Source organism: Scyliorhinus torazame, chromosome 26 (genome assembly GCF_047496885.1).
Source record: "Scyliorhinus torazame isolate Kashiwa2021f chromosome 26, sScyTor2.1, whole genome shotgun sequence".
NCBI classification, from domain to species: Eukaryota; Metazoa; Chordata; class Chondrichthyes; order Carcharhiniformes; family Scyliorhinidae; genus Scyliorhinus; species Scyliorhinus torazame.
The window spans coordinates 40701946-40728484 of NC_092732.1; the positions used below are offsets into that span (position 1 = coordinate 40701946).

The following is a 26539-nucleotide window of genomic DNA, read 5'->3' on the forward strand; positions in this document are numbered from 1 at the left end:
GACAGTGACCCAGTGGGGAGTCGAACCTGGGGCCCTGGAGCTGTGAAGCCACAGTGCTAGCCACTTGTGCTACCCATGGAATAAATGGGTCTTTTTCTGGATGGCACAATGTAACAGGGTTCAGTCCTTGGGCCCCATCAGTTTACAATCTATATTAACGACTTGGCTACAGGGATAGAAGGTTCTATAGCCAAATTTGCAGATGATACTAAAATAGGTGGGGCAGTAAGTTGCAATGAGGGAAATAAGAAATTTATGAACAGTTATAGTTGGGTTGGGTGAGTGGGCCAAACAGTGGCAGATGAAGTTTAACGTGGATAAGTGTGATATTATCTGTTTTGGTCAGAAAAATGGGAAGGCAATTTATTATCTAAATGGGGAGACTTTGGGGTCCTCCTTTGCAGAGGGATCTGGGGGTCCTCCTGCATGAGTCACAGAGTATAATTTTGGTCTTTATAGCGAAGGGAATAGAGTATAAAAGTAGCAAAGTGTTGCTGCAACTGTACAAGGCATTAGTGAGACTGCACCTGGAGTATTGCGCAGTTTTGGTCCCCTGATTTGAGGAGGGATGAGATGCATTAGCGGCAGTTCAGAGGAGGCTCACTCGATTGATTCCAAAGATGAGGGGGTTGCCTGATGAAGAGCAATTGAGCAGTTTCGGGCTATACTCTCTATCTAGAGCTTAGAAGAACGAGAGGCGATCCGAGTGAGGTATATAAGATGGTAAAAGGTATTGACAAAGTAGAGCAGGTGCTTCCTCTTGTGGGACGATCTAGAACGAGCGGTCACACTTTTAGGATAAGGGGTAGCAGCTTTAAAGCAGAGATGAGGAGAAAATACTTCTCTGGTAGAGGTGAATCTGCGGAATTCACTGCCCCCAGAGTGCGGTGGATGTTGGGACAGTGAGTAAATCTAAGGAGCAGACAGACCGATTTTTAATTAGCAATGGGTTGAAGGGTTATGGAGAATGCCCCATGGTGTCAGCTCCTCTTTCAAGAAGTCTCAAAAGAACTCTCTTCTCAAAGTGTTGTATCCAAGACATCTCCTTACAGCAAGTCTTCCTGAATCTGCTAACTGTATTTAAAAGTGGATTGTGACCCTGAGATGGGTTATGGATTCTTATTTAAACGGTAAGATGTTAAAACATGCTGCTGTGCAGAGGGACCTGGGTGTGCTGGTGCACGAGTCGCAAAAAGTTGGTGTGCAGGTGCAACAGGTGATTAAGAAGGCTAATCGAGTTTTGTCTTTCGTTGCTAGAGGGATGGAGTTCAAGACTAGGGAGGTTATGCTGCAATTGTATAGGGTGTTGGTGAGGCTGCATCTGGAGTATTGTGTTCAGTTTTGGTCTCCTTACCTGAGAAAGGACATATTGGCGCTGGAGGGAGTGCAGAGGAGATTCACTAGGTTGATCCTAGAGTTGAGGGGATTAGATTATGACGAGAGGTTGAGTAGGCTGGGACTGTACTCATTGGAGTTTAGAAGGATGCGGGGGGATCTTATTGAAACATAAAATTATGAAGGGGATAGGATAGATGCGGCCAGGCTGTTTCCACTGGTCGGGGAAAGCAGAACTAGGGGGCATAGCCTCAAAATAAGGGGAAGTAGATTTAGGACGGAGTGTAGGAGGAACTTCTTCACCCAAAGGGTTGTGAATCTCTGGAATTCCTTGCCCAGTGAAGCAGTTGAGGCTCCTTCTTTAAACGTTTTTAAGAAAAAGATAGATACCTTTCTAAAGAATAAAGGGATTCGGGGATATGGTGTACCGGTCGGAGAGTGGAGCTGAGTCCACAAAGATCAGCCATGATCTCATTGAATGGCGGAGCAGGCTCGAGGGGCCAGGTGGCCGACTCCTGCTCCTAGTTCTTATTATGTCTGAGTGGAGATAAGAATAGCAGTTAGGATTATTTCCTTGTATTATTACAATGTTATTCCTTGTATTATTGTCCCGAAGTGTGGTACATTGGCGAGACCATGCAGACGCTGCGACAACGGATGAACGGACATCGCGCGACAATCGCCAGGCAGGAATGATCCCTTCCAGTCGGGGAAGACTTCAGCAATCAAAGGCATTCAGCCTCTGATCTCCGGGTAAGCGTTCTCCAAGGCGACCTTCAGGACGCGCGACAATGCAAAATCGCCGAGCAGAAACTTACAGCCAAGTTCCGCACATAGGAGTACAGCCTCAACCGGGACCTGGGATTCATGTCGCATTACATTCATCCCCCACCATCTGGCCTGCGAAATCCTACCAACTGTCCTGGCTTGACACAATTCACACCTCTTTAACCTGGGGTTACCCCATCTCTAGATCTGTAAAGACTTAATTACCTGCAAATGTTCACATTCCAAGCATTGTTTGGCATCTTTGAATTTGTCTATATATATGTTTCTGGAACATACCTCTTCATTCACCTAAGGAGCAGCGCTCCGAAAGCTAGTGACATCGAAACAAACCTGTTGGACTTTAACCTGGTGTTGTAAGAATTCTTACTTGTATTATTAAGCATTGTTTAACTGGTAATTGAAAGCTAATAGTTAATAATAAAGTTTGTTTTAATATAGCAGAGCCCTATTTTGGGTAAAATCAGTCCTGTAGCGAGGAATCCTTCCCCCCCAGTCTTACAAAATTGAAATAAAATATTGAAAATCGCTTATTGTCACAAGTCGGCTTCACATGAAGTTACTGTGAAAAGCCTAGTCGCCACATTCCAGCACCTGTTCAGGGAGGCTGGTACGGGAATTGGACCCGCGCTGCTGGCCTGCTTTAAAAGCCAGCTATTTAACCCTGTGCTAAACCAGCCCCCTGGGGTTTCTGTCCCGTACCCTAGTCACTGTTGGGGGCTCGGCCGGGATGATAATTAGCATCTCAAGGCCTGGTTTAATGATGCAGAAAAAAAAGAGTTCAAACCCACTGGGGGTGTGTGCGGGATTTGAACCTGGAATATGAGTCTGAATTAACGGTGAAGGCCAGAAGGAAGCAGAGGATGGCTGTAAAAATACATCTGGCTCTGTAACGAGGTGACAGCCATTTAAAATATAGAGTCCTAATCCTTTTTCTTTCTATTAAGAGGCAATTTAACGTGGCCAGTCCACCTACCCTGCACATCTTTGGGTTGTGGGGGTGAGCCCCACGCAGACGCGGGGAGAGTGTGTAAACTCCACACGGGCCGTGACCCAGGGCCGGAATCGAACCCGGGTCCTCGGTGCCGTGAGGCAGCAGTGCTAACCACTGTGCTGCCCCTGGAAATCCGTTGTCCTTACTGAGTTCTGATCGATGCAAGGGTCCAGACCCCACACCGACGTGGTGGACAATGGCCCTCTTGTGTGGCCGAGTGAGACGCTCGAGTTGTATTCGAGAAGGTGGCTTGACGTGCCTTTCCCGATGGGAGGGGGAGGTGGAGGACAGCAATTAATAATAATAATCTTTATGACACGTGGGACATCCGCAGAAGCGTGCGTCGCACGATGCGAGCACACGTGAGCGAGGTGTAGGACGCGAACATACATGTGCGAGACCTGACACGTGTGCGAGATGTGGGACGCGAACACGCGTGCGAGACATGGGCCAAACACACGTGTGCGAGACGTGGGGCATGAACACACATGTGCGAGACGTGTGACGCTGACACGTGTGTGAGATGTGGGATGCTGACACGTGTGCAAGACGTGGGAGGAAAACACATGAGCATGAGACGCTAACACACGTGCGCGAGGCATGGGAGGCTGACACACGTGCGCGAGACATGGGACGCGGGCACACGTGCGCGAGACATGGGACGCGGGCACAAGCGCACCACACGTGACGCAGACCCCGTCAGCACGCGTGCCAGCCGGGGAGGTGACGTCCCTCTGGCCATTGCCACGTGACCTCAGCCAAGTTGCCTTCTGCTGCCTGCTGACGTCACGGGAGATGGGAGGGCTGACGTCACAAGGGGCTGATGTCACACAGGGGGAAGAGCAGAGCCGCCGGCCCCTGATTGGCTGGGGAGTGGCCCACGTGCTCCCCGGACAGGCCCCGCCCCCTCCCTCCTGCCGGAAGCCGACGCCCCACCGGAAGTGGTCGCGTCCTCCGAGCGGCTGAATTCCCCCCCACCCCCGCGATGGAGCAGTGGGTCCGTTTCACGGCCCAGAGCCAGGGCCGGGAGCGCCTCTTCAGGTGAGGACGGAAAGCGACGCGGGTGAGGAGCCGGCCCCGGGGCTGCTCCTGCCCCCCCCGGAGGGAAGGAGAGGGGGAGTTCCCGCTGCCTCAGCGGCTCCCAAGATGGCGGCGGCGCGTCGGCGGCTCCCGCTCAGTGCGCCTGCGCGCGCAACCCAACCTGCTGCCCGCCCCACGAGCGCTCCCATTGGTCCGGCCACGTCAACTCATTGGCAAGTCCGACCTGTCCATCAGAACGGCCACGCCCCCCCCGCAATCAAGTTGGTATGAGAGCGCGCTGGAGTGGGAGAGGGATTACAACAACAACTGGACCTCCCCTTCTGCTCCTAGACTCTCCCAGAGGGGAAGGAGGGGGACAACCTCTCAGCCTCTACCCTGCCAACGCACCCCCCCCCCCCATCCCCTCCAAGAATCCCGGGGATGAGGGTTCAAAAGGGGAAACTGAAAACCATCCAGGGGGGGGAAAGCAATTGGATGGAAGGTTGGACAAGTCCCCAGGGCCCGACGGCCTCCATCCTCGGGTGTTGAAGGAGGTGGCAGCGGAGATAGCGGGTCCACGGGTTATAATGTTCCGAAATTCCCCGTACACGGGCGGGAAAGGTTCCGGTGGATTGGGAAGATGCCCTCATTCGAAAACGGAGGGATGCAGAAGATAGGAAGTTACGGACCCGTCTGTCTTGGGGGGAAATTGTTCAAATCCATTATTAAGGATGCAACAACAGGACTTTTGGAAAGTCAAAATTAGAGATGCATTTAATAAGGAACTATCGGTCATCATGGGTGATTTTACTCTTCACATAGATTGGACAACTCAAATCAGCCACAATGCCGTAGAGGAGGAATCCCTGGAGTGTATACGGGATGGTTTCCTTGACCAATATGTGGAGGAACCAACTAGAGAGCAGGCCATCTTAGACTGGGTACTGTGTAATGAGAAGGGAATCATTGCCAATCTGGCTGTACAAGACCCCTTGGGGATGAGCGACCATAACATGATAGAATTTTTAATCATGATGGAGCGTGAAGTAGTTGATTCGGAGACTAGGGCGCTGAATCTTAATAAAGGGAACTAGGAAAATGTGAGGCGTGAGTTGGCCTTGATAGATTGGGGAGAGTTACTTAAAGGGATGACAGTGGATAGACAATGGCAAACATTCAAGGAACGCATGGAGGAACTACAGCAACTGTTCATTCCTGTCTGGCACAAAAGCAAAGGGGGTAAGAGGGCCAATCCATGGCTTACAAAGGAAATTAGAAATAGTATCCGATACAAGGAAGAAGCATACGGATTGGCCAAGAAAAATAACAGGTCTGAGGATTGGGAGCAGTTTAGAATTCAGCAAAGAAGGACGAAGGGATTGATTAAGAAGGGGAAAGTACAGTATGAAAGGAAGCTGGCAGGGGACATAAAGACTGACACTAAGAGTTTCTATAGATATGTGAAGAGAAAGAGATTGGTAAAGAGAAATGTAGGCCCCCTGCAGACACAAACAGGGGAATGCATAATAAGGGACAAAGAAATGGCTGAGCAATTGAATACATACTTTGGTTCTGTCTTCACAAATGAGGACACAAATCAGATACCAGAAGTGTTGGAGAATGAAAGGTTTAGTGAGAGGGAGGAACTGAGAGAGATCAACATTAGTAGAGAAATGGTGCTGTGAAAACTGATGGGATTGAAGGCGGATAAATCCCCAGGGCCTGAGAATCTGTATCCCAGAGAGCTGAAGGAGGTGGGTCTGCAAATAGTGGATGCATTGGTGGTCATCTTCCGGGATTCTATAGACTCTGGAACTGTCCCTGCAGATTAGAGGGTAGCTCACGTCACTCCGATATTCAAAAAGGGAGGTAGAGAGAAAGCATGGAATTATAGACCAGTAAGCCTAACATCGGTAGTGGGGAAAATGCTTGAATCCGTTATCAAGGACGTTATATCGGAACATTTAGAAAGCAGTGGCAGGATCAGTCAGAGTCAGCATGGATTTATGAAGGGAAAATCATGCTTGACAAATCTGCTGGAATTTTTTGAAGATGTAACCAGTACAAGTTGACAAGGGAGAGCCAGTCGATGTGGTATATTTGGACTTTCAGAAGGCGTTTGACAAAGTCCCGCATAACAGATTATTGTGCAAGATTAAAGCTCATGGGATTGGGGGAAGTGTACTGAGACGGATAGAAAACTGGTTGACAGAGAGGGAACAAAGAGTTGGGATTAATGGGTCCTTTTCAAATTGGCAGGCAGTAACCAGTGGGGTACCTCAGGGGTCGGTGCTGGGACCCCAGCTATTCACAATATATATATAGTTTTTAAATTTAGAGTACCCAATTAATTTTTTCCAATAATGGGGTAACTTAGCGTGGCCAATCCACCTACCCTGCACAAGTTTGGGTTATGGGGGCGAAATCCACGCAAACACGGGGAGAATGTGCAAACTTCACACGGACAGTGACCCAGAGCCGGGATCAGCGCCATGAGGCAGCAGTGCTAAATTCACAAAATATATTAATGATTTGGATGAGGGAACAAAATGTAACATCTCAAAGTTTGCAGCTGATACCAAGTTGGGTGGGAGGGTGAATTGTGACGAGGAAGCAGAGATCCTACAGCAAGATCTGGACAGGTTGGGCGAGTGGGCAAACCAATGGCAGATGCAGTATAATTTGGATAAGTGTGAGGTTATTCACTTTGGAAGCAAAAACAGGAAGGCAGATTACTCCCTGAATGGTTGTAAATTGGGAGAGGGGAGTGTGCAGCAGGACCTGGGTGTCCTTGTGCACCAGTCGCTGAAGGTAAGCTGCAGGTGCAGCAGGCGGTAAAGAAGGGTACTGAAGGATAGGATTTCTGAGCATCTGGAAAGACACTGCTTGATTAGGGATAGTCAGCACGGATTTGTGAGGGGTAGGTCTTGCCTTACAAGTCTTATTGAATTCTTTGAGGAGGTGACCAAGCATGTGGATGAAGGTAAAGCAGTGGATGTAGTGTACATGGATTTTAGTAAGGCATTTGATAAGGTTCCCCATGGTAGGCTTCTGCAGAAAGTAAGGAGGCATGGGATAGTGGGAAATTTGGCCAGTTGGATAACGAACTGGCTAACCGATAGAAGTCAGAGAGTGGTGGTGGATGGCAAATATTCAGCCTGGATCCCAGTTACCAGTGGCGTACCGCAGGGATCAGTTCTGGGTCCTCTGCTGTTTGTGATTTTCATTAATGACTTGGATGAGGGAGTTGAAGGGTGGGTCAGTAAATTTGCAGACGATACGAAGATTGGTGGAGTTGTGGATAGTAAGGAGGGCTGTTGTCGGCTGCAAAGAGACATAGATAGGATGCAGAGCTGGGCTGAGAAGTGGCAGATGGAGTTTAACCCTGAAAAGTGTGAGGTTGTCCATTTTGGAAGGACAAATATGAATGCGGAATACAGGGTTAACGGTAGAGTTCTTGGCAATGTGGAGGAGCAGAGAGATCTTGGGGTTTACGTTCATACATCTTTGAAAGTTGCCACTCAAGTGGATAGAGCTGTGAAGAAGGCCTATGGTGTGCTCGCGTTCATTAACAGAGGGATTGAATTTAAGAGCCGTGAGGTGATGATGCAGCTGTACAAAACTTTGGTAAGGCCAAATTTGGAGTACTGTGTACAGTTCTGGTCGCCTCATTTTAGGAAGGATGTGGAAGCTTTGGAAAAGGTGCAAAGAAGATTTACCAGGATGTTGCCTGGAATGGAGAGTAGGTCTTACGAGGAAAGGTTGAGGGTGCTAGGCCTTTCCTCATTAGAACGGAGAAGGATGAGGGGCGACTTGATAGAGGTTTATAAGATGATCAGGGGAATAGATAGAGTAGACAGTCAGAGACTTTTTCCCCAGGTGGAACAAACCATTACAAGGGGACATAAATTTAAGGTGAAAGGTGGAAGATATAGGGGAGATGTCAGAGGTAGGTTCTTTACCCAGAGAGTAGTGGGGGCATGGAATGCACTGCCTGTGGAAGTAGTTGAGTCGGAAACATTAGGGACCTTCAAGCAGCTATTGGATAGGTACATGGATTACGGTAAAATGATATAGTGTAGATTTATTTGTTCTTAAGGGCAGCACGGTAGCATAGCACAATTGCTTCACAGCTCCAGGGTCCCAGGTTCGATTCCGGCTTGGGTCACTGTCTGTGCGGAGTCTGCACATCCTCCCCGTGTCTGCGTGGGTTTCCTCCGGGTGCTCCGGTTTCCTCCCACAGTCCAAAGGTGTGCAGGGTAGGTGGATTGGCCATGATAAATTGCCCTTAGTGTCCAAAATTACCCTTGGTGTTGGGTCGAGGTGTTGAGTTTGGGTGGGGTGCTCTTTCCAAGAGCCGGTGCAGACTCAGGGGGCCGAATGGCCTCCTTCTGCACTGTGAATTCAATGATAATCTATGATTAATCTAGGACAAAGGTTCGGCACAACATCGTGGGCCGAAGGGCCTGTTCTGTGCTGTATTTTCTATGTTCCTATGTTCTATAAGGCGAATGGTATGTTGGCCTTCATTGCGAGAGGTTTTGAGTATAGAAGCAGGGATGTGTTGCTGCAATTATACAGGGCCTTGGTGAGGCCACACCTGGAGTATTGTGGGCAGTTTTGGTCTCCTTCTCTGAGGAAGGATGTTCTTGCTCTCGAGGGAGAGCAGCGAGGGTTTACCAGACTGATTCTAGGGGTGGCGGGACTGTCATATGAGGAGAGATTGACTCGGTTGGGATTGTTCTCGCCAGAGGTCAGAAGAATGAGGGGGGAGCTCATAGAGACTTAGAAAATTCTCACAGGACTGGACAGGGTAGATGCAGGGAGGATGTTACCAATGATGGGTGTGTCCAGAACCAGGGGTCACAGTCTGAGGATTCAGGGTAAACCATTTCGGACAGAGATAAGGAGACATTTCTTCACCCAGAGAGCGGTGAGCCTGTGGAATTCATTACCACAGGAAGTAGTTGATGCTAAAACATTGAATATATTCAAGAGGCGGCTGGATATAGCACTTGGGGAGAATGGGATCGAAGGCTACGGGGAGAAAGCAGGATTAGGCTATTGAGTTGGATGATCAGCCATGATGGTGATGAATGGCGGAGCAGGCTCGAAGGGCCAAAAGGCCTCCTCCTGTTCCTATGTATCTATGAAGGGTAAATCGTGTTTGACTAATTGGGAACCATAGAATTCGTACAGTGCAGAAGGAGGCCATTTGGCCCATCGAGTCTGCACCGCCCCTCTGAAAGGGCAGCCTACTGAGGCCCCCCCCCCCAATCACCCCAACGACCTGCATATCCCCGGACACTTAAGAGGCAATTTAACAAAGAACAAACAAAGAAAAGTACCGCACAGGAACAGGCCCTTCGGCCCTCCAAGCCCGTGCCGACCATGCTGCCCGACTAAACTACAATCTTCTACACTTCCTGGGTCCGTATCCCTCTATTCCCATCCTATTCATGTATTTGTCAAGATGCCCCTTAAACGTCACTATCGTCCCTGCTTCCACCACCTCCTCCGGCAGCGAGTTCCAGGCATCCACTACCCTCTGTCGGGTAGCCAGTCCTCTATCCAAGCTAACATGTTACTCCCAACCCTGCGGGATTTTATCTTGTGTATTAACCTTTCGTGTGGCACCGTATCAAATGCCTTCTGCAAGTCCAGTTATAGTACATCTACAGCATCCCCATTGTCAACTTTCCTTGTTGCCTCCTCGAAGAGCTCTAGAGGATTCTGGTCCAAAGAAGTGGCGGTTAGGTGGATTGGCCATCCTAAATTCTGGTCGCCACACTACCAGAAGGATGTGGAGGCTTCAGAGAGGGTGCAGAAGAGATTTACCAGAAACCGAGCACGCAGGAGCAGTGTTACGATCCCAGTTGATGTTATAACTGAACGGGAAGATCCCAGGATGGAACCCTGGCTCAGCAGTCCACGGATTAGCTTAGAACCCAAGCCAGTGTCTGCGGATTCGTTCTCCGAAAACCCCCCAGATGATTGTCACGCGTTTCAAACTTGCAATCCCGAAAGCAAGCTTTATAATCTTCTCTCACGATAATGCTTTCCTTCAGCGCTTTGCATTTGGAAATCCAGTTCAGACTTTACAAACTCCGCTTCTGAACAACGTTTCCACTCCACCTTGAACAGCAAGTCCAGGATCTCACCCCACCCCCTTTAGGATTTCTCTGTCTCGACAGCTGCGCAAACGGCTCACAATCGCTTCAACTCTCGATTCCCAGACTGTATTAAAACGTCATCGGATGTTTGATTTACTTTTGAAGTCTGCTGTCCCACTTTCAAAGAACAAACTAAGAACAAAGAAAAGTACAGCACAGGAACAGGCCCTTCGGCCCTCCAATTTGTCTCTCTAATATCTCTCCGGCAACACAGCGCCTCTGACAGTTCAGCACTCCCTCAGTGCCGGCCCCGAGAGTGTCGACGTTGATTGCGTGCTCGGCTCTCCTGGGGAGCGGGAAATTCGAGTTGTCACAGTCTGGGGCTCGCGTTGCACGAGAGCGAGTCTTTTTGGTGGGGTGGGGGTGCAAATGCAATCCACTTTGAGGACGTAACCTGATTTCAAACTCTGTGTTTTAGGGCTGCTCAGTACGCCTCTGCTTTGCTGGCGTATTCACTGCACAAGAGCGGAGCGACTCCAGAGCTGGTTCTCCGCATAAAACAATTGGAGGCTCACCTGAGCCTGGGACGCAAGTGTGAGTATAGCAGCATGACCTTCAACACATTCTCCACCTCCCCTTTCTCTGTCCTCATCCAGCTTCAGGGGCTCTCAGCAATGTCCTGCACATCCCACTGATAACATCCAGTACTTGCAGATCAACTATAATTCAAAACACTCCCAGGACAGGTACAGCACGGGGTTAGATACAGAGTTAAGCTCCCTCTACACTGTCCCCATCAAACACACCCAGGACAGGTACAGCACGGGGTTAGATACAGAGTAAAGCTCCCTCTACACTGTCCCCATCAAACACTCCCAGGACAGGTACAGCACGGGGTTAGATACAGAGTAAAGCTCCCTCTACACTGTCCCCATCAAACACACCCAAGACAGGTACAGCACGGGGTTAGATACAGGGTAAAGCTCCCTCTACACTGACCCCATCAAACACTCCCAGGACAGGTACAGCACGGGGTTAAATACAGAGTAAAGCTCCCTCTACACTGTCCCCATCAAACACTCCCAGGACAGGTACAGCACGGGGTTAGATACAGAGTAAAGCTCCCTCCACACTGTCCCCATCAAACACTCCCAGGACAGGTACAGCACGGGGTTAGATACAGAGTAAAGCTCCCTCTACACTGTCCCCATCAAACACTCCCAGGACAAGTACAGCACGGGGTTAGATACAGAGTAAAGCTCCCTCCACACTGTCCCCATCAAACACTCCCAGGACAGGTACAGCACGGGGTTAGATACAGAGTAAAGCTCCCTCTACACTGTCCCCATCAAACACTCCCAGGACAGGTACAGCACGGGGTTAGATACAGAATAAAGCTCCCTCTACACAGTCCCCATCAAATACTCCCAGGACAGGTACAGCACGGGGTTAGATACAAAGTAAAGCTCCCTCTACACTGTCCCCATCAAACACTCCCAGGACAGGTACAGCACGGGGTTAGATACAGAGTAAAGCTCCCTCTACACTGTCCCCATCAAACACTCCCAGGACAGGTACAGCACTGGGTTAGATACAGAGTAAAGCTCCCTCTACACTGTCCCCATCAAACACACCCAGGACAGGTACAGCACGGGGTTAGATACAGAGTAAAGCTCCCTCTACACTGTCCCCATCAAACACTCCCAGGACAGGTACAGCACGGGGTTAGATACAGAGTAAAGCTTCCTCTACACTGTCCCCATCAAACACTCCCAGGACAGGTACAGCGCGGGGTTAGATACAGAGTAAAGCTCCCTCTACACTGTCCCCCATCAAACACTCCCAGGTCAGGTACAACACGGGGTTAGATACAGAGTAAAGCTCCCTCTACACTGTCCCCATCAAACACTCCCAGGACAGGTACACCACGGGGTTAAATACAGAGTAAAGCTCCCTCTACACTGTCCCCATCAAACACTCCCAGGACAGGTACAGAACCGGGTTAGACACAGAGTAAAGCTCCCTCTACACTGTCCCCACCAAACACTCCCAGGACAGGTACAGCACGGGGTTAGATACAGAGTAAAGCTCTCTCTACACTGTCCCCATCAAACACTCCCAGGACAGGTACAGCACGGGGTTAGATACAGAGTAAAGCTCCCTCTACACTGTCCCCATCAAACACTCCCAGGGCAGGTACAGCACGGGGTTAGATACAGAGTAAAGCTCCCTCTACACTGTCCGTATCAAACACTCCCAGGACAGGTACAGCACGGGGTTAGATACAGAGTGAAGCTCTCTCTACACTGTCCCCATCAAACACTCCCAGGACAGGTACAGCACGGGGTTAGATACAGAGTAAAGCTCCCTCGACACTGTCCCCATCAAACACTCCCAGGACAGGTACAGCACGGGGTTAGATACAGAGTAAAGCTCCCTCTATACTCTGAACTTCCTCAGGATGCTTTTATTGTAGTAAATTATGAATACAGTCGGGAATAATCTCCGTACTGAGGGAGTGCCACATTGTGGGAGGGTCAGTACTGAGGGAGCGCCGCACTGTCGGAGGGTCAGTACTGAGGGAGTGCCGCACTGTCGGAGGGTCAGTACTGAGGGAGCGCCGCACTGTCGGAGGGTCAGTACTGAGGGAGTGCCGCACTGTCGGAGGGTCAGTACTGAGGGAGCGCCGCACTGTCAGAGGGTCAGTACTGAGGGAGCGCTGCACTGTCAGAGGGTCAGTACTGAGGGAGCGCCGCACTGTCAGAGGGTCAGTACTGAGGGAGTGCTGCACTGTGGGAGGGTCAGTACTGAGGGAGTGCCGCACTGTCAGAGAGTCAGTACTGAGGGAGTGCCGCACTGTGGGAGGGTCAGTACTGAGGGAGTGCCGCACTGTCAGAGAGTCAGTACTGAGGGAGTGCCGCACTGTCAGAGGGTCAGTACCGAGGGAGCGCCGCACTGTCAGAGGGTCAGTACTGAGGGAGTGCTGCACTGTCAGAGGGTCAGTACTGAGGGAGTGCTGCACTGTCAGAGGGTCAGTACTGAGGGAGTGCCGCACTGTCAGAGGGTCAGTACTGAGGGAGTGCCGCACTGTCAGAGGGTCAGTACTGAGGGAGCGCCGCACTGTCAGAGGGTCAGTACTGACGGAGCGCCGCACTGTCGGAGGGTCAGTACTGAGGGAGGCTGTATTGTAGGGGGTGTCCTCCTTCGAATAAGCATTAGACCAAGGCTCCCTCTGCCACCTCCGGTGGGTGCCTTACATCGCGGTGTTGTTTCTCAAAGAAGGATTGAATTGTCTGTGTCGCGCCCGAGGCGGTAATCGACGCGGTCACAGTGCAAATGGTTGCAACATCCTTTCTCTTCTCCTCCCTGCTACCCACCCCAGTGTTCCGATTGGGCAACTCTGCGGAGGCGCTGGAGGCCGCCAAGCGGGCCATTCACCTGTCGGACCTGGTACTGCGTTTCTGCGTCACGGTCAGCCACCTGAACCGGGCCATGTACTTCGGCTGTGACAACCTGCTGTGGGCCGGCAAGGTGGGGCTGGCCCCCACGCTCGACCAGGACAAGTGGAGCCAGCGCTCCTTCAGGTAGGCCCAATCGCCATCGGACCGCTTCCCCTCTTCCTCCCCGCGAAACATACCACATTATCGGGGTCCTCGCATTCAACGTTTAAGGGGCAGCGTCTGTTAAAAAAAAAACACGCGCACGTTCTTCCAGAACTCAATAAACAGACTGTTTGCTGCCTGTCAGCCAAATCAATTCTGTTTGTTGATTAATTAGATTCTGTTTGTTGTTTGCTAAGTAACTAGACTCTGTTTGCTGCCTGTCAGCCAAATCAATTCTGTTTGTTGATTAATTGGATTCTGTTTGTTGTTTGCTAAGTAACTAGACTCTGTTTGCTGCCTGTCAGCCAAATCAATTCTGTTTGTTGATTAATTAGATTCTGTTTGTTGTTTGCTAAGTAACTAGACTCTGTTTGCTGCCTGTCAGCCAAATCAATTCTGTTTGTTGATTAATTAGATTCTGTTTGTTGTTTGCTAAGTAACTAGACTCTGTTTGCTGCCTGTCAGCCAAATCAATTCTGTTTGTTGATTAATTGGATTCTGTTTGTTGTTTGCTAAGTAACTAGACTCTGTTTGCTGCCTGTCAGCCAAATCAATTCTGTTTGTTGATTAATTAGATTCTGTTTGTTGTTGGCTAAGTAACTAGACTCTGTTTGCTGCCTGTCAGCCAAATCAATTCTGTTTGTTGATTAAGTAGATTTTGTTTTTTGTTTGCTAAATACCTAGACTTTGTTTGCTGCCTGTCAGACAAATCAATTCTGTTTGTTGTTTGCTAAATAACTAGACTCCTCGAAGATGAATCATTTTCTGATATTAAAGCGTTTCTGACATATTCTGTTCTTTTGTCCACCCCCCCCCCCCACCTCACCTCCCACTCCACAGGTACTACCTCTTTGCGCTCATCATGAACCTGAGTCGCGACGCCTACGAGATCAGCGTGCTGGCGGAGCGCGAGGCCCGGAGCCGGGGGAAAGTGGGCGCGGAGGTCGACCGAGGGGCGGCCGGCGGCACCGTCGCTCTGGCGGGCAGGGCCCGGGCGCGGCTGGGCCTGCTGTGCCACGTGCTGAGGAGCAACCCTCCCCTGCTGCTGGACGCCCTGAAGAACTGCTGCGACCTCTTCATCCCCCTGGACCGGCTGGGGCTGCTGAAGACCAGCCCCGGGGTTGTGGCTTTCTGCGGCCTCTCCTCGTCCGTCCTCTCGATTCTTACCATCTCCCAGCCCTGGCTGAAACTGAAGCCCTGACGGTGTCCGGGAGGTCCTGCGTGGTGGGGCGGTGCACAGAACGAAAGACTGAATTTGTTTCCCATCTGTATTATTACTAATAAAAACCAATTGTTGACACCACTCCGCGGCCAGTGGAGGCAGGACAGGAACTTAACGCTTGGGACTGACAGCAAACAGAGTCTAGTTATTTAGCAAACAACAAACAGAATCTACTTGACCAACAAACAGAATTGACTTGGCTGACAGGCAGCAAACAGTCTAGTTATTTAGCAAACAACAAACAGAATCTACTTGTCCAACAAACAGAATTGACTTGGCTGACAGGCAACCAGCAGAATCTGTTTGAAAAGAACTCGTGGTCAGAACTGCAGAGAGTCTCTGGCCAGCTTCAGGAGGTGGAGGTCAGTAACAGGACCATTGTACGTTACTGGGTCGGGTGTCCGCCGCGTTCCGGAATTGAGGAAGCTCTGCACTGGGGGAAAGGGAGCGGCCTCTTGTCGTACCTGTGGAGTGCAGCACGAGCTCGGAGCAGGGTGTCTGGTTCAGTGGGAGGGCCGTGGCCCTCCGCCAAACCTTCGGCGCTCTTTGCGGATCGATCGCTCCCGTTTAGTTTGCGGCACAGCAAGACTCCGCGCGACCTCTCAATCGGTGTGAGGGGGGGGGGCTCCCGCTACCTTCCCGTGCCAACGACGGCCCCCAACGCCCACCTCCCCTGGGAACCCCCCCCCCCCCCCCCTCAGGACGATGAGGGGCAACGGCGCTGTTGGAGGGTATGCCTGAGGGAGCGCCGCACTGTCAAAGTCGTTGATATCCGCAGCGAGAGATACTCCATCCAGCCCAGAATTCCTGCATCCCCCCCCCCCCCCGCCCCCCCCTCGCTGCCTGAGGAATACTCAAACCCCCACACCCACCTCTCCCCACCCCGTCACCATCAACGACGGCCCCAAAAACAATATCGCGAAGATGTGATCGTCGAGCGGGGTGGGGATCGTCCGTGAAGCCCAGTCGATCAGCTTGCAGCGGCCATTTGATCAACAGCGGCTGCCCAGGAGGAGGTGCAGCAGGGCGTCGTGTGCGACGGTTGGTCGGGGGGGGGGGGGGGGGAGACAGAGGGGGCCTTCTTCTCACCCCAGTCCCCATCGCCCCCGATGAGCAGCGGCCGTTAAATCCTTCACAAACTGGACACGTCGCCTTCTCCTTCCGCCCGGGTCTGCGGCGGGCTCTTGTGACACGGCTTTGATGACGGGCAGACAAGGTGGCAGGCTTGGGCCTCCTGGGTCACGCACTCTGGACACGGGTCTGATCTGTGATTAAAATTATCATTCCACTCTGGGTGTCTGTTTCCAAGGCTGAGGGTTAATTGCTGAATAAAACTGGTGTTGCAGAGGCGATGGGTGTGCGCGTCCACGTGGACATCTTTCCGCGTCTCAAACCATCCATCCCAAAACACGTCGCGACCAACCGAGAGATTGTTTAAAATTGAGTTATTCTCACGGTGGAAGGGGGAAGTGGGGTTCCTCAATCTCACACATCTCCCTCAGTACTGACGCTCTGACAGTGCAGCACTCCCTCAGTACTGACCCTCCGACAGTGCGGAGCTCCCTCAGTACTGACCCTCTGACAGTGCAGCACTCCCTCAGTACTGACCCTCCCACAGTGCGGCGCTCCCTCAGTACTGACCCTCTGACAGTGCGGCGCTCCCTCAGTAATGACCGTCCGACAGTGCGGCACTCCCTCAGTACTGACCCTCTGACAGTGCAGCACTCCCTCAGTACTGACCCTCTGACAGTGCGGCGCTCCCTCAGTACTGACCCTCTGACAGTGCGGCGCTCCCTCAGTACTGACCCTCTGACAGTGCGGCGCTCCCTCAGTAATGACCGTCCGACAGTGCGGAGCTCCCTCAGTACTGACCCTCTGACAGTGCGGCGCTCCCTCAGTACTGACCCTCTGACAGTGCGGCGCTCCCCCAGTACTGACCCTCTGACAGTGCGGCACTCCCTCAGTACTGACCCTCTGACAGTGCGGCACTCCCTCAGTACTGACACTCCCACAGTGCGGCGCTCCCTCAGTACTGACCCTCTGACAGTGCGGCGCTCCCTCAGTACTGACCCTCTGACAGTGCGGCGCTCCCTCAGTACTGACCCTCTGACAGTGCGGCGCTACCTCAGTACTGACCCTCTGACAGTGCGGCACTCCCTCAGTACTGACACTCCCACAGTGCGGCGCTCCCTCAGTACTGACCCTCTGACAGTGCGGCACTCCCTCAGTACTGACCCTCTGACAGTGCGGCGCTCCCTCAGTACTGACCCTCTGACAGTGCGGCGCTCCCTCAGTACTGACCCTCTGACAGTGCGGCGCTCCCTCAGTACTGACCCTCTGACAGTGCGGCGCTCCCTCAGTACTGACCCTCTGACAGTGCGGCACTCTCAGTACTGACCCTCTGACAGTGCGGCGCTCCCTCAGTACTGACCCACTGACAGTGCGGCGCTACCTCAGTACTGACCCTCTGACAGTGCGGCGCTCCCTCAGTACTGACCCTCTGACAGTGCGGCGCTCCCTCAGTACTGACCCTCTGACAGTGCGGCGCTCCCTCAGTACTGACCCTCTGACAGTGCGGCGCTCCCTCAGTACTGACCCTCTGACAGTGCGGCGCTCCCTCAGCACTGACCCTCTGACAGTGCGGCACTCTCAGTACTGACCCTCTGACAGTGCGGCGCTCCCTCAGTACTGACCCTCTGACAGTGCAGCGCTCCCACAGTACTGACCCTCTGACACTGCGGCGCTCCCTCAGTACTGACCCTCTGACAGTGCGGCGCTCCCTCAGTACTGACCGTCCGACAGTGCGGCACTCCCTCAGTACTGACCCTCTGGCAGTGCGGCGCTCCCTCAGTACTGACCCTCTGACAGTGCGGCACTCCCTCAGTACTGACCCTCTGACAGTGCGGCGCTCCCTCAGTACTGACCCTCTGACAGTGCGGCGCTCCCTCAGTACTGACCCTCTGACAGTGCGCCGCTCCCTCAGTATTGACCCTCTGACAGTGCGGCACTCTCTCAGTACTGACCCTCTGACAGTGCGGCACTCTCAGTACTGACCCTCTGACAGTGCGACGCTCCCTCAGTACTGACCCTCTGACAGTGCGGCGCTCCCTCAGTACTGACCCTCTGACAGTGCGGCGCTCCCTCAGTACTGACCGTCCGACAGTGCGGCACTCCCTCAGTACTGACCCTCTGACAGTGCGGCGCTGCCTCAGTACTGACCCTCTGACAGTGCGGCGCTCCCTCAGTACTGACCCTCTGACAGTGCGGCGCTCCCTCAGTACTGACCGTCTGACAGTGCGGTGCTCCCTCAGTACTGACCCTCTGACATTGCGGCGCTCCCTCAGTACTGACCCTCTGACAGTGTGGCGCTCCCTCAGAACTGACCCTCTGACAGTGCGGCGCTCCCTCAGTACTGACCCTCTGAGAGTGCAGCACTCCCTCAGTACTGACCCTGTGACAGTGCGGCTCCATCAGTGCTGACCCTCTGACAGTGCGGCGCTCCCTCAGTACTGACCCTCTGACAGTGCGGCGCTCCCTCAGCACTGACCCTCTGATAGTGCGGCACTCCCACAGTACTGACCCTCTGACAGTGCAGCACTCCCTCAGTACTGACCCTCTGACAGTGCGGCGCTCCCTCAGAACTGACCCTCTGACAGTGCGGCGTTCCCTCAGTACTAGCCCTCTGACAGTGCGGCACTCTCTCAGTACTGATACTCTGACAGTGCGGCACTCCCTCAGTACTGACCCTCTGACAGTGCGGCACTCCCTCAGTACTGACCCTCTGACAGTGCGGCACTGCCTCAGTACTGACCCTCTGACAGTGCGGCACTCCCTCAGTACTGACCCACCGACAGTGCGGCACTCCCTCAGTACTGACCCACAGACAGTGCGGCGCTCCCTCAGCACTGACCCTCTGACAGTGCGGCACTCCCTCAGTACTGACCCTCTGACAGTGCGTCACTCCCTCAGTACTGACCCTCTGACAGTGCGGCACTCCCCCAGTACTGACCCACAGACAGTGCGGGGCTCCCTCAGTACTGACCCTCTGACAGTGCAGCACTCCCTCAGTACTGACCCTCTGACAGTGCTGCACTCCCTCAGCCCTGGCATGGCGCATGTTGGCCTTGACAGGCCCGAAGTATTCGAACATTCTGATCAGGAGCGGACCCCAGCTGAACCGTACGAGCAAGAGGAGGCCTTCAGCCTCTAACCTGCTCCGCAATTTTATAAAATCATGGCTGATTTGGACAGGGACCTCACCCACCCCCCAAAAAAACATCACCCAACCCCCTGGGCCCACCAGGAACCTCTTCATCTCTGCCTCAAAATCTCCCCCACCCCGCCCGACAGCTTGCAACACCCTCCCAGCGATGAATTCGCCTCAGCTCAATTCTCGACGGCGTGACCCCTTTTATTGTTAACCTCTGGCTGAGCCGACGCGTCCGCCAGGGAGGTCGGAGCATGTCCAGCCCAGCAGAACAAAAACCTCGCTGTCTTCCTCCGCCAGCCGCGTCGATATCGCTTTCTCCTCGGCTGCTCCGACCCCCGCCTCCGTCTGAAAGCCTCTCGGAGGATCCTCTCAGCCTGCGATCGGAGAATGGTGAGTGGGGGGGGAGGAGCATGACAGGAGCGGCTCCTGCTCGTCCCGCAATCTATCGACTGCCCCCTCCCTGAGGAACTTTCCCAGGGAAGATTCCCGATATTCCGCCTCGTCATGCGGGCGGGGGGGGGGGGGGGATGGGCGCCACCATCTTATGCCCCGCCGGCCGCGTGCGATTCATGGGCGCCGCCATCTTGGCTGACAGCCAAGGACCCCAGCATGGACGGCCCCACGGGGCCTGAAGAAAACTACCCGATGCAGCAACCGCGACTGGCTTCGGTGACCCTGGACCAGTCGCGGGCCTGGACGATCCAAACGGCAACAACAACGATGCTGGTTAGCGGGTACGACTCTGGGAGCACGGAAAGTTTTATCCATCCGGATTCGGTAAGACGCTGTTTTCTTTCAATTCTCCCGAGTACCCAAAAGATTTTTCTGGCAGCGGGATCCCATTCCGTAGAAATCAAAGGGTTCTGCATCGCGAATCTAACGGTGCAGGGGAGAGAGTTTAAGAATTACCGACTTTATTTCCTCCCCCACCTCTGCGCTCCCACTCTCCTGGGGTTAGATTTTCAATGTAACCTTCAGAGTTTAACGTTCCAATTCGGCGGCCCTATACCCCCACTTACTATCTGCAGCCTCGCGACCCTCAAGGTTGAACCGCCTTCCTTGTTTGCGAACCTGACCCCGGATTGCAAACCTGTCGCCACTAGGAGCAGACGGTACAGCGCCCAGGACCGAACATTTATCCGGTCTGAAGTCCAGCGGCTGCTGAAGGAAGGCATAATCCAGGCCAGCAATAGTCCCTGGAGAGCTCAGGTGGTAGATGTAAAGACCGGGGAGAAGCAGAGGATGGTCGTCGACTATTGTCAAACCATCAATAGGTACACGCAGCTAGATGCGTACCCTCTCCCCCGCATATCCGACATGGTCAATCGGATTGCACAGTACAAGGTCTTTTCCACTGTGGACCTTAAGTCCGCATATCATCAGCTCCCCATCCGCCCGAGCGACTGCAAGTACAGTGCCTTTGAAGCAGATGGGTGGCTCTACCACTTTTTAAGGATTCCATTCGGCGTCACTAACGGAGTCTCGGTCTTCCAACGGGAGATGAACCGAATGGTCGACCAGCACGGTTTACGGGCCACGTTCCCGTACCTCGACAACGTCACCATCTGCGGCCATGACCAGCAGGACCACGACGCCAACCTCCGCAAATTCCTCCAGACCGCTAACGCCCTGAACCTCACCTACAGCAAGGAAAAATGCGTGTTTAGCACCGACCGTATAGCCAGCCTCGGCTACGTAGTGCGTAATGGAGTGATAGGCCCCGACCCTGAACGCATGCGCCCCCTTATGGAGTTCCCCCTCCCTCACTGTTTCAAAGCCCTGGAACGCTGCCTGGGCTTTTTCTCTTATTACGCCCAGTGGGTCCCCAACTACGAGGACAAGGCCTGCCCGCTAATTCAGTCCACCGTCTTTCCCCTGTCGACAGAGGCCTGCCAGGCCTTCAGCCGCATCAAAGCGGATATCGCAAAAGACACGATGCACGCAATTGACGAGTCCCTCCCCTTCCAAGTCGAGAGCGACGTATCCGACGTAGCTCTGGTGGCCACTCTCAACCAAGCGGGCAGACCCGTGGCCTTTTTCTCCTGTACCCTCCACGCTTCAGAGATCCGCCACTCCTCAGTGGAAAAGGAAGCCCAGGCCATAGTAGAAGCTGTGCGGCATTGGAGGCATTACCTGGCCGGCAGGAGATTCACTCTCCTCACGGACCAACGGTCGGTAGCCTTCATGTTCGATAATGCGCAGCGGGGCAAGATCAAGAACGACAAGATCCTGCAGTGGAGGATCGAACTCGCCACATATAATTATGAGATCTTGTATCGTCCCGGAAAGCTGAACGAGCCGTCAGATGCCCTATCCCGCGGCACATGTGCCAATGCACAAGTGGACCGTCTCCAAGCCCTCCACGAGGACCTCTACCACCCGGGGGTCACTCGGTTCTACCACTTTGTGAAGACCCGCAACCTCCCCTACTCCGTCGAGGAGGTCCGAACAGCCACCAGGAACTCCCATTTCCCCTTCACCATCCCCTGCCCCAACATGACCGCGGCCACAGTCATTAAAGCCCTCTGCACCATCTTTACACTGTTCGGTTTCCCCGCCTACATACATAGCGATAGGGGGTTCCTCCTTCATGAGCGACGAACTGCGTCAATTTCTGCTCAGCAAGGGCATCGCCTCGAGCAGGACGACCAGTTACAACCCCCGGGGGAATGGTCAGGTAGAGAGGGAGAACGGAACGGTCTGGAAGACCGTCCTACTGGCCCTACGGTCCAGAAGTCTCCCAGTTTCCCGCTGGCAGGAAGTCCTCCCGGATGCCCTACACTCCATCCGGTCGCTGCTGTGTACCTCAACTAATCAAACGCCTCACGAGCGCCTCCTTGTCTTCCCTAGGAAGTCCTCCTCCGGAATGTCACTTCCGACCTGGCTGGCAGCCCCAGGACCCATCCTGCTCTGAAAGCATGTGCGGGCGCACAAATCGGACCCGTTGGTCGAGAGGGTTCATCTTCTCCATGCGAACCCTCAATACGCCTACGTGGCGTACCCCGACGGCCGCCAGGACACGGTCCCCCTGCGGGACCTGCCGCCCGCCAGAGCCCCACAAACCCCCCAAACACCAGTGACCCCCCTCTGGAGCCACGCACACCCCCCCCCCCCAACACCAATCACCCCCTCCCTCCCGCCGGCGCACCCCACAGCTGCTCCCTTCCCGGGTGGATCGGTCCTCCTCCCGTGCCCGCCCAGGAGTAGTGAAACAGGAACAAACATCGCGACGCTCCCAGAGATGACAGAGCCCGAGCCAGCGCCTGCACCAACACCGGGGCTGAGATGATCGGCAAGGACGACCAAGGCACCCACTCGACTCATCGAATCTGCGTGACAAAGCAAGATCTGTAAATAATTCAGTAGCCCAGTAAAAGCGACATTGTAAATAGTTAACAGTTGATATCGATGCATAGCCACTGTGTTAATGGAATCCCAGTACCGACCTTGTAAACCCCTACCACCATGCGACCCACCATCCCGCCGGGTTCCTTTTTAACAAGGGGTAAATGTGGTGGTATGTATCAGGGGTAGTACGGTACCCAGTGATGCCGAGAGGCTATTGGTGGACAGACACTGGGTCCTGATTGGATCTGCCGCCTGCTGGCTCCACCCAGTAAGGTGGAGTATAAGAACTCGAGTTCTCCCATCAGCCGCATTCTGTAACCGAGCTGCTGGGGAACAAGCCTGCGTAATAAAACCATCGATTGACTTCATCTCTTCTCGCCTCGTGAGTGATTGATTGTGCTACAGTCTCTCTCGGTCTCTCTCCTCTCTATCTGTATCTCTGTCTCCCTCTGTCTCTCATCTCTCTCTGTATCTCTCTCTCTTTCTCTGTCTCTCTCTGTTTCTCTCTCTGTCTCTCCTTTCTCTCTCCTGCCTCATGCACTCGCTCTTCTCTGTCTCACTCACTCTCTCTCATCCTTTGAGAGATTCCTTAATGCCAATCTCTAACTGCGCATTTGGTCACAGCGCTGCTAATATCTCCCTCAAGTGGCCCAGGTGCCTTGCGTTGATGTATAACTCTCCTGCGAGGGTGCCTTGGGACATTTCATGACATGAGAGGTGCTACGTAAATGTAAGTTCTCACCGAGAACCTAATTAAACCTTGGTCCGAAGATTCAGGGAAGGCATAGAATTATCATAGAATTTACAGTGCAGAAGGAGGCCGTTCGGCCCATCGAGTCTGCACCGGCTCTTGGAAAGAGCACCCTAACCCAAGGTCAACACCTCCGCCCTATCCCCATAACCCAGTAACCCCACCCAACACTAAGGGACCATTTGCCCCGTCGAATCGCTTCCAGATGAACCCCCGACCCTAGCTCCATTCCGTCGTGGGATTCTGCCGCTGTTGCTACCTCGACCCAGAGAAGCACGAATCGAGCTGGGGTGACCCCAAGAGCGGGGGATCGGGTGAGGGCGGATTCAGCGCCGGGGTCAGTGACCTTGAAGCTGTCCGTTGTGTGGTTTACCCGAAAGAAAACTTGCCCGGTGAGCGCAGAGTTCAAATGTCGCTGAACAGAGAGAGAGTAACGCCCGTGAACACCGCCCAGTCCATCACACAAACCTGCCTCCCATCCATTGACTCCGTCTACACCTCCCGCTACCTGGGGAAAGCGGGCGGCATAATCAAAGACCCCTCCCACCCGGCATAAAGACCCCTCCCACCCGGCTTACTCACTCTTCCAACTTCCATCGGGCAGGAGATACAGAAGTCTGAGAACACGCACGAACAGACTCAAAAACAGCTTGTTCCCCGCTGTTACCCAGACTCCTAAACGACCCTCTTATGGACTGACCTCATTAACACCACACTCCTGTATGCTTCACCCGATCCCCGTGCGGGGTTGGCACAATCTCCCCGTGGCTACCCGGGTCTCGCCCCCACACCCCAAAAGATGTGCAGCGTAGCGGAATGGCCGTGCTAAATTGCCCCTGAGTAATATCGAGCGAAGGCTAGACCAAGGGGTGGTAGATGTTCCCAAGCAGGCCTTTTGGCCCAAGCAGCCCATACTGGTCTTTATTCAGCTGAGATGCTCGACAGCGCCACCACACGCAAAATAGTGTAACTGCAGCGTGACATGTTTACATAGGAAATTTCTATTGATGGAAAAATATGGCAGGAAGTAACGGTTTTCAGCCGGGAAGTGCGCACCACGTGTTGGAAACGAGGATAAAGGGACGGTTTTTAATTGATTGCCGTGGTGGATTTTTTTTTCCCCCTCGTTCCTTCAACCAAATCTCATTTGGCGGGTTGGGGACCTCCCCCTGGCGAATTCGACCTCCCAGGTTGTGCTGAGCACCTACCCCGATGTCAAGCAGGCCAACTGGCTGACCTCTTCCTTCTGCGGCGCGGCGGAGAGCGGCGTGAGGCTGGTGGCTGGAGTGGCAATGAGGAGGGCCCAGCCACTCCTGGAGCACTTCAGGCCTCAGAGTACGTGCCGGATCATCCCCTTCCCTCACAACCATCACCACCCACTGCCCAGGACACCTGACCCTGAAACCTGCCTCAGTCGGAAAGTGACCCCACCTCTCTCTCTCTCTGTACCGCAGGTGGTGAATTGGGCCCGAGCCTGACACAGATTTGTAATCAGTCAGTGAGGGAATCGGGGGGTCAGGAGGGGAAGGGGCTGGTATAGCACGGGGCTAAATCGCTGATTGAAAGCAGACCAAGGCAGGCCAACAGCACGGTTCAATTCCCGTAACAGTCTCCCCGAACAGGAATGTTCCCGGAATGTGGCGACTAGGGGCTTTTCACAGTAACTTCATTTCAAGCCTACTTGTGACAATAAGCGATTTTCATTTCATTTCATTTCACGTGGAGAGTTGAGGATTATCACAACGGATCTGCCACGATCTCTTTGAATGGCGGAGCAGGCTCGATGGGCCGAATGGCCTCCTTCTGCTCCTATTCTTTAGTCTTCTGGTCAGGGAACCACAGCGGACACCTTATGTTGACATGTGTCTGTCTGTGTGTCTGTCTATCTGTGTGTCTGACTGTGTGTCTGTCTATCTGTGTGTCTGACTGTCTGTGTGCCTGCCTGTCCGTGTGCCTGCCTGTCCGTGTGTCTATCTGTGTGTCTGACTGTCTGCCTGTCCATGTGTCTGACTGTCCGTGTGTCTGACTGTGTGTCTGTCTATCTGTGTGTCTGACTGTGTGCCTGACTGTCCATGTGCCTGCCTGTCCGTGTGTCTGACTGTCCGTGTGTCTGCCTGTCCGTGTGTCTGCCTGTCCGTGTGCCTGCCTGTCCGTGTGCCTGCCTGTCCGTGTGTCTGACTGTGTGTCTGCCTGTCCGTGTGTCTGTCCGTGTGTCTGCCTGTCCGTGTGCCTGACTGTCCGTGTGCCTGCCTGTCCGTGTGTCTGACTGTGTGTCTGCCTGTCCACGTGTCTGACTGTCCGTGTGTCTGACTGTGTGTCTGTCTATCTGTGTGTCTGACTGTGTGCCTGACTGTCCATGTGCCTGCCAGTCCGTGTGCCTGCCTGTCCGTGTGTCTGACTGTGTGTCTGCCTGTCCGTGTGTCTGTCCGTGTGCCTGCCTGTCCGTGTGCTTGCCTGTCCGTGTGCCTGCCTGTCTGTGTGTCTATCTGTGTGTCTGACTGTGTCTGCCTGTCCATGTGTCTGACTGTGTGTCTGTCTATCTGTGTGTCTGACTGTGTGCCTGACTGTCCATGTGCCTGACTGTCCATGTGCCTGACTGTCCGTGTGCCTGTCTGTCCGTGCGCTTGCCTGTCCGTGTGCCTGCCTGTCCGTGTGCCTGCCTGTCCGTGTGTCTGACTGTGTGTTTGTCTATCTGTGTGTCTGACTGTGTGCCTGACTGTCCATGTGCTTGCCTGTCCATGTGCCTGCCTGTCCGTGTGTCTATCTGTGTGTCTGACTGTGTGTCTGACTGTGTGTCTGTCTATCTGTGTGTCTGACTGTGTGCCTGACTGTCCATGTGCCTGCCTGTCCGTGTGCCTGTCCGTGTGCTTGCCTGTCCGTGTGCCTGCCTGTCCGTGTGTCTGACTGTGTGTCTATCTGTGTGCCTGACTGTCCATGTGCCTGACTGTCCATGTGCTTGCCTGTCTGTGTGCCTGCATGTCCGTGTGTCTGACTGTGTGTCTATTTGTGTGTCTGACTGTGTGTCTGCCTGTCCGTGGGCCTGCCTGTCCATGTGCCTGCCTGTCCGTGTGCTTGCCTGTCCGTATGTCTGCCTGTCCGTGTGTCTATCTGTGTGTCTGACTGTGTGCCTGACTGTCCATGTGCCTGCCTGTCCGTGT

At 53.5% G+C, this 26539-nt stretch overlaps 1 protein-coding gene across 1 annotated transcript; it reads left to right on the plus strand.

Moving 5' to 3' along the window:
• Positions 1-4031: 4031 nt before the first annotated feature.
• Positions 4032-16365, plus strand: pex11b (peroxisomal biogenesis factor 11 beta). Its single transcript, XM_072490647.1, has 4 exons — positions 4032-4156; positions 10727-10842; positions 13631-13832; positions 14691-16365. Exons 1-4 carry the CDS (start codon positions 4101-4103, stop codon positions 15049-15051), a joined length of 735 nt encoding a protein of 244 aa, XP_072346748.1. The 5' UTR covers positions 4032-4100; the 3' UTR covers positions 15052-16365.
• The last annotated feature ends 10174 nt before the right edge of the window (positions 16366-26539 follow it).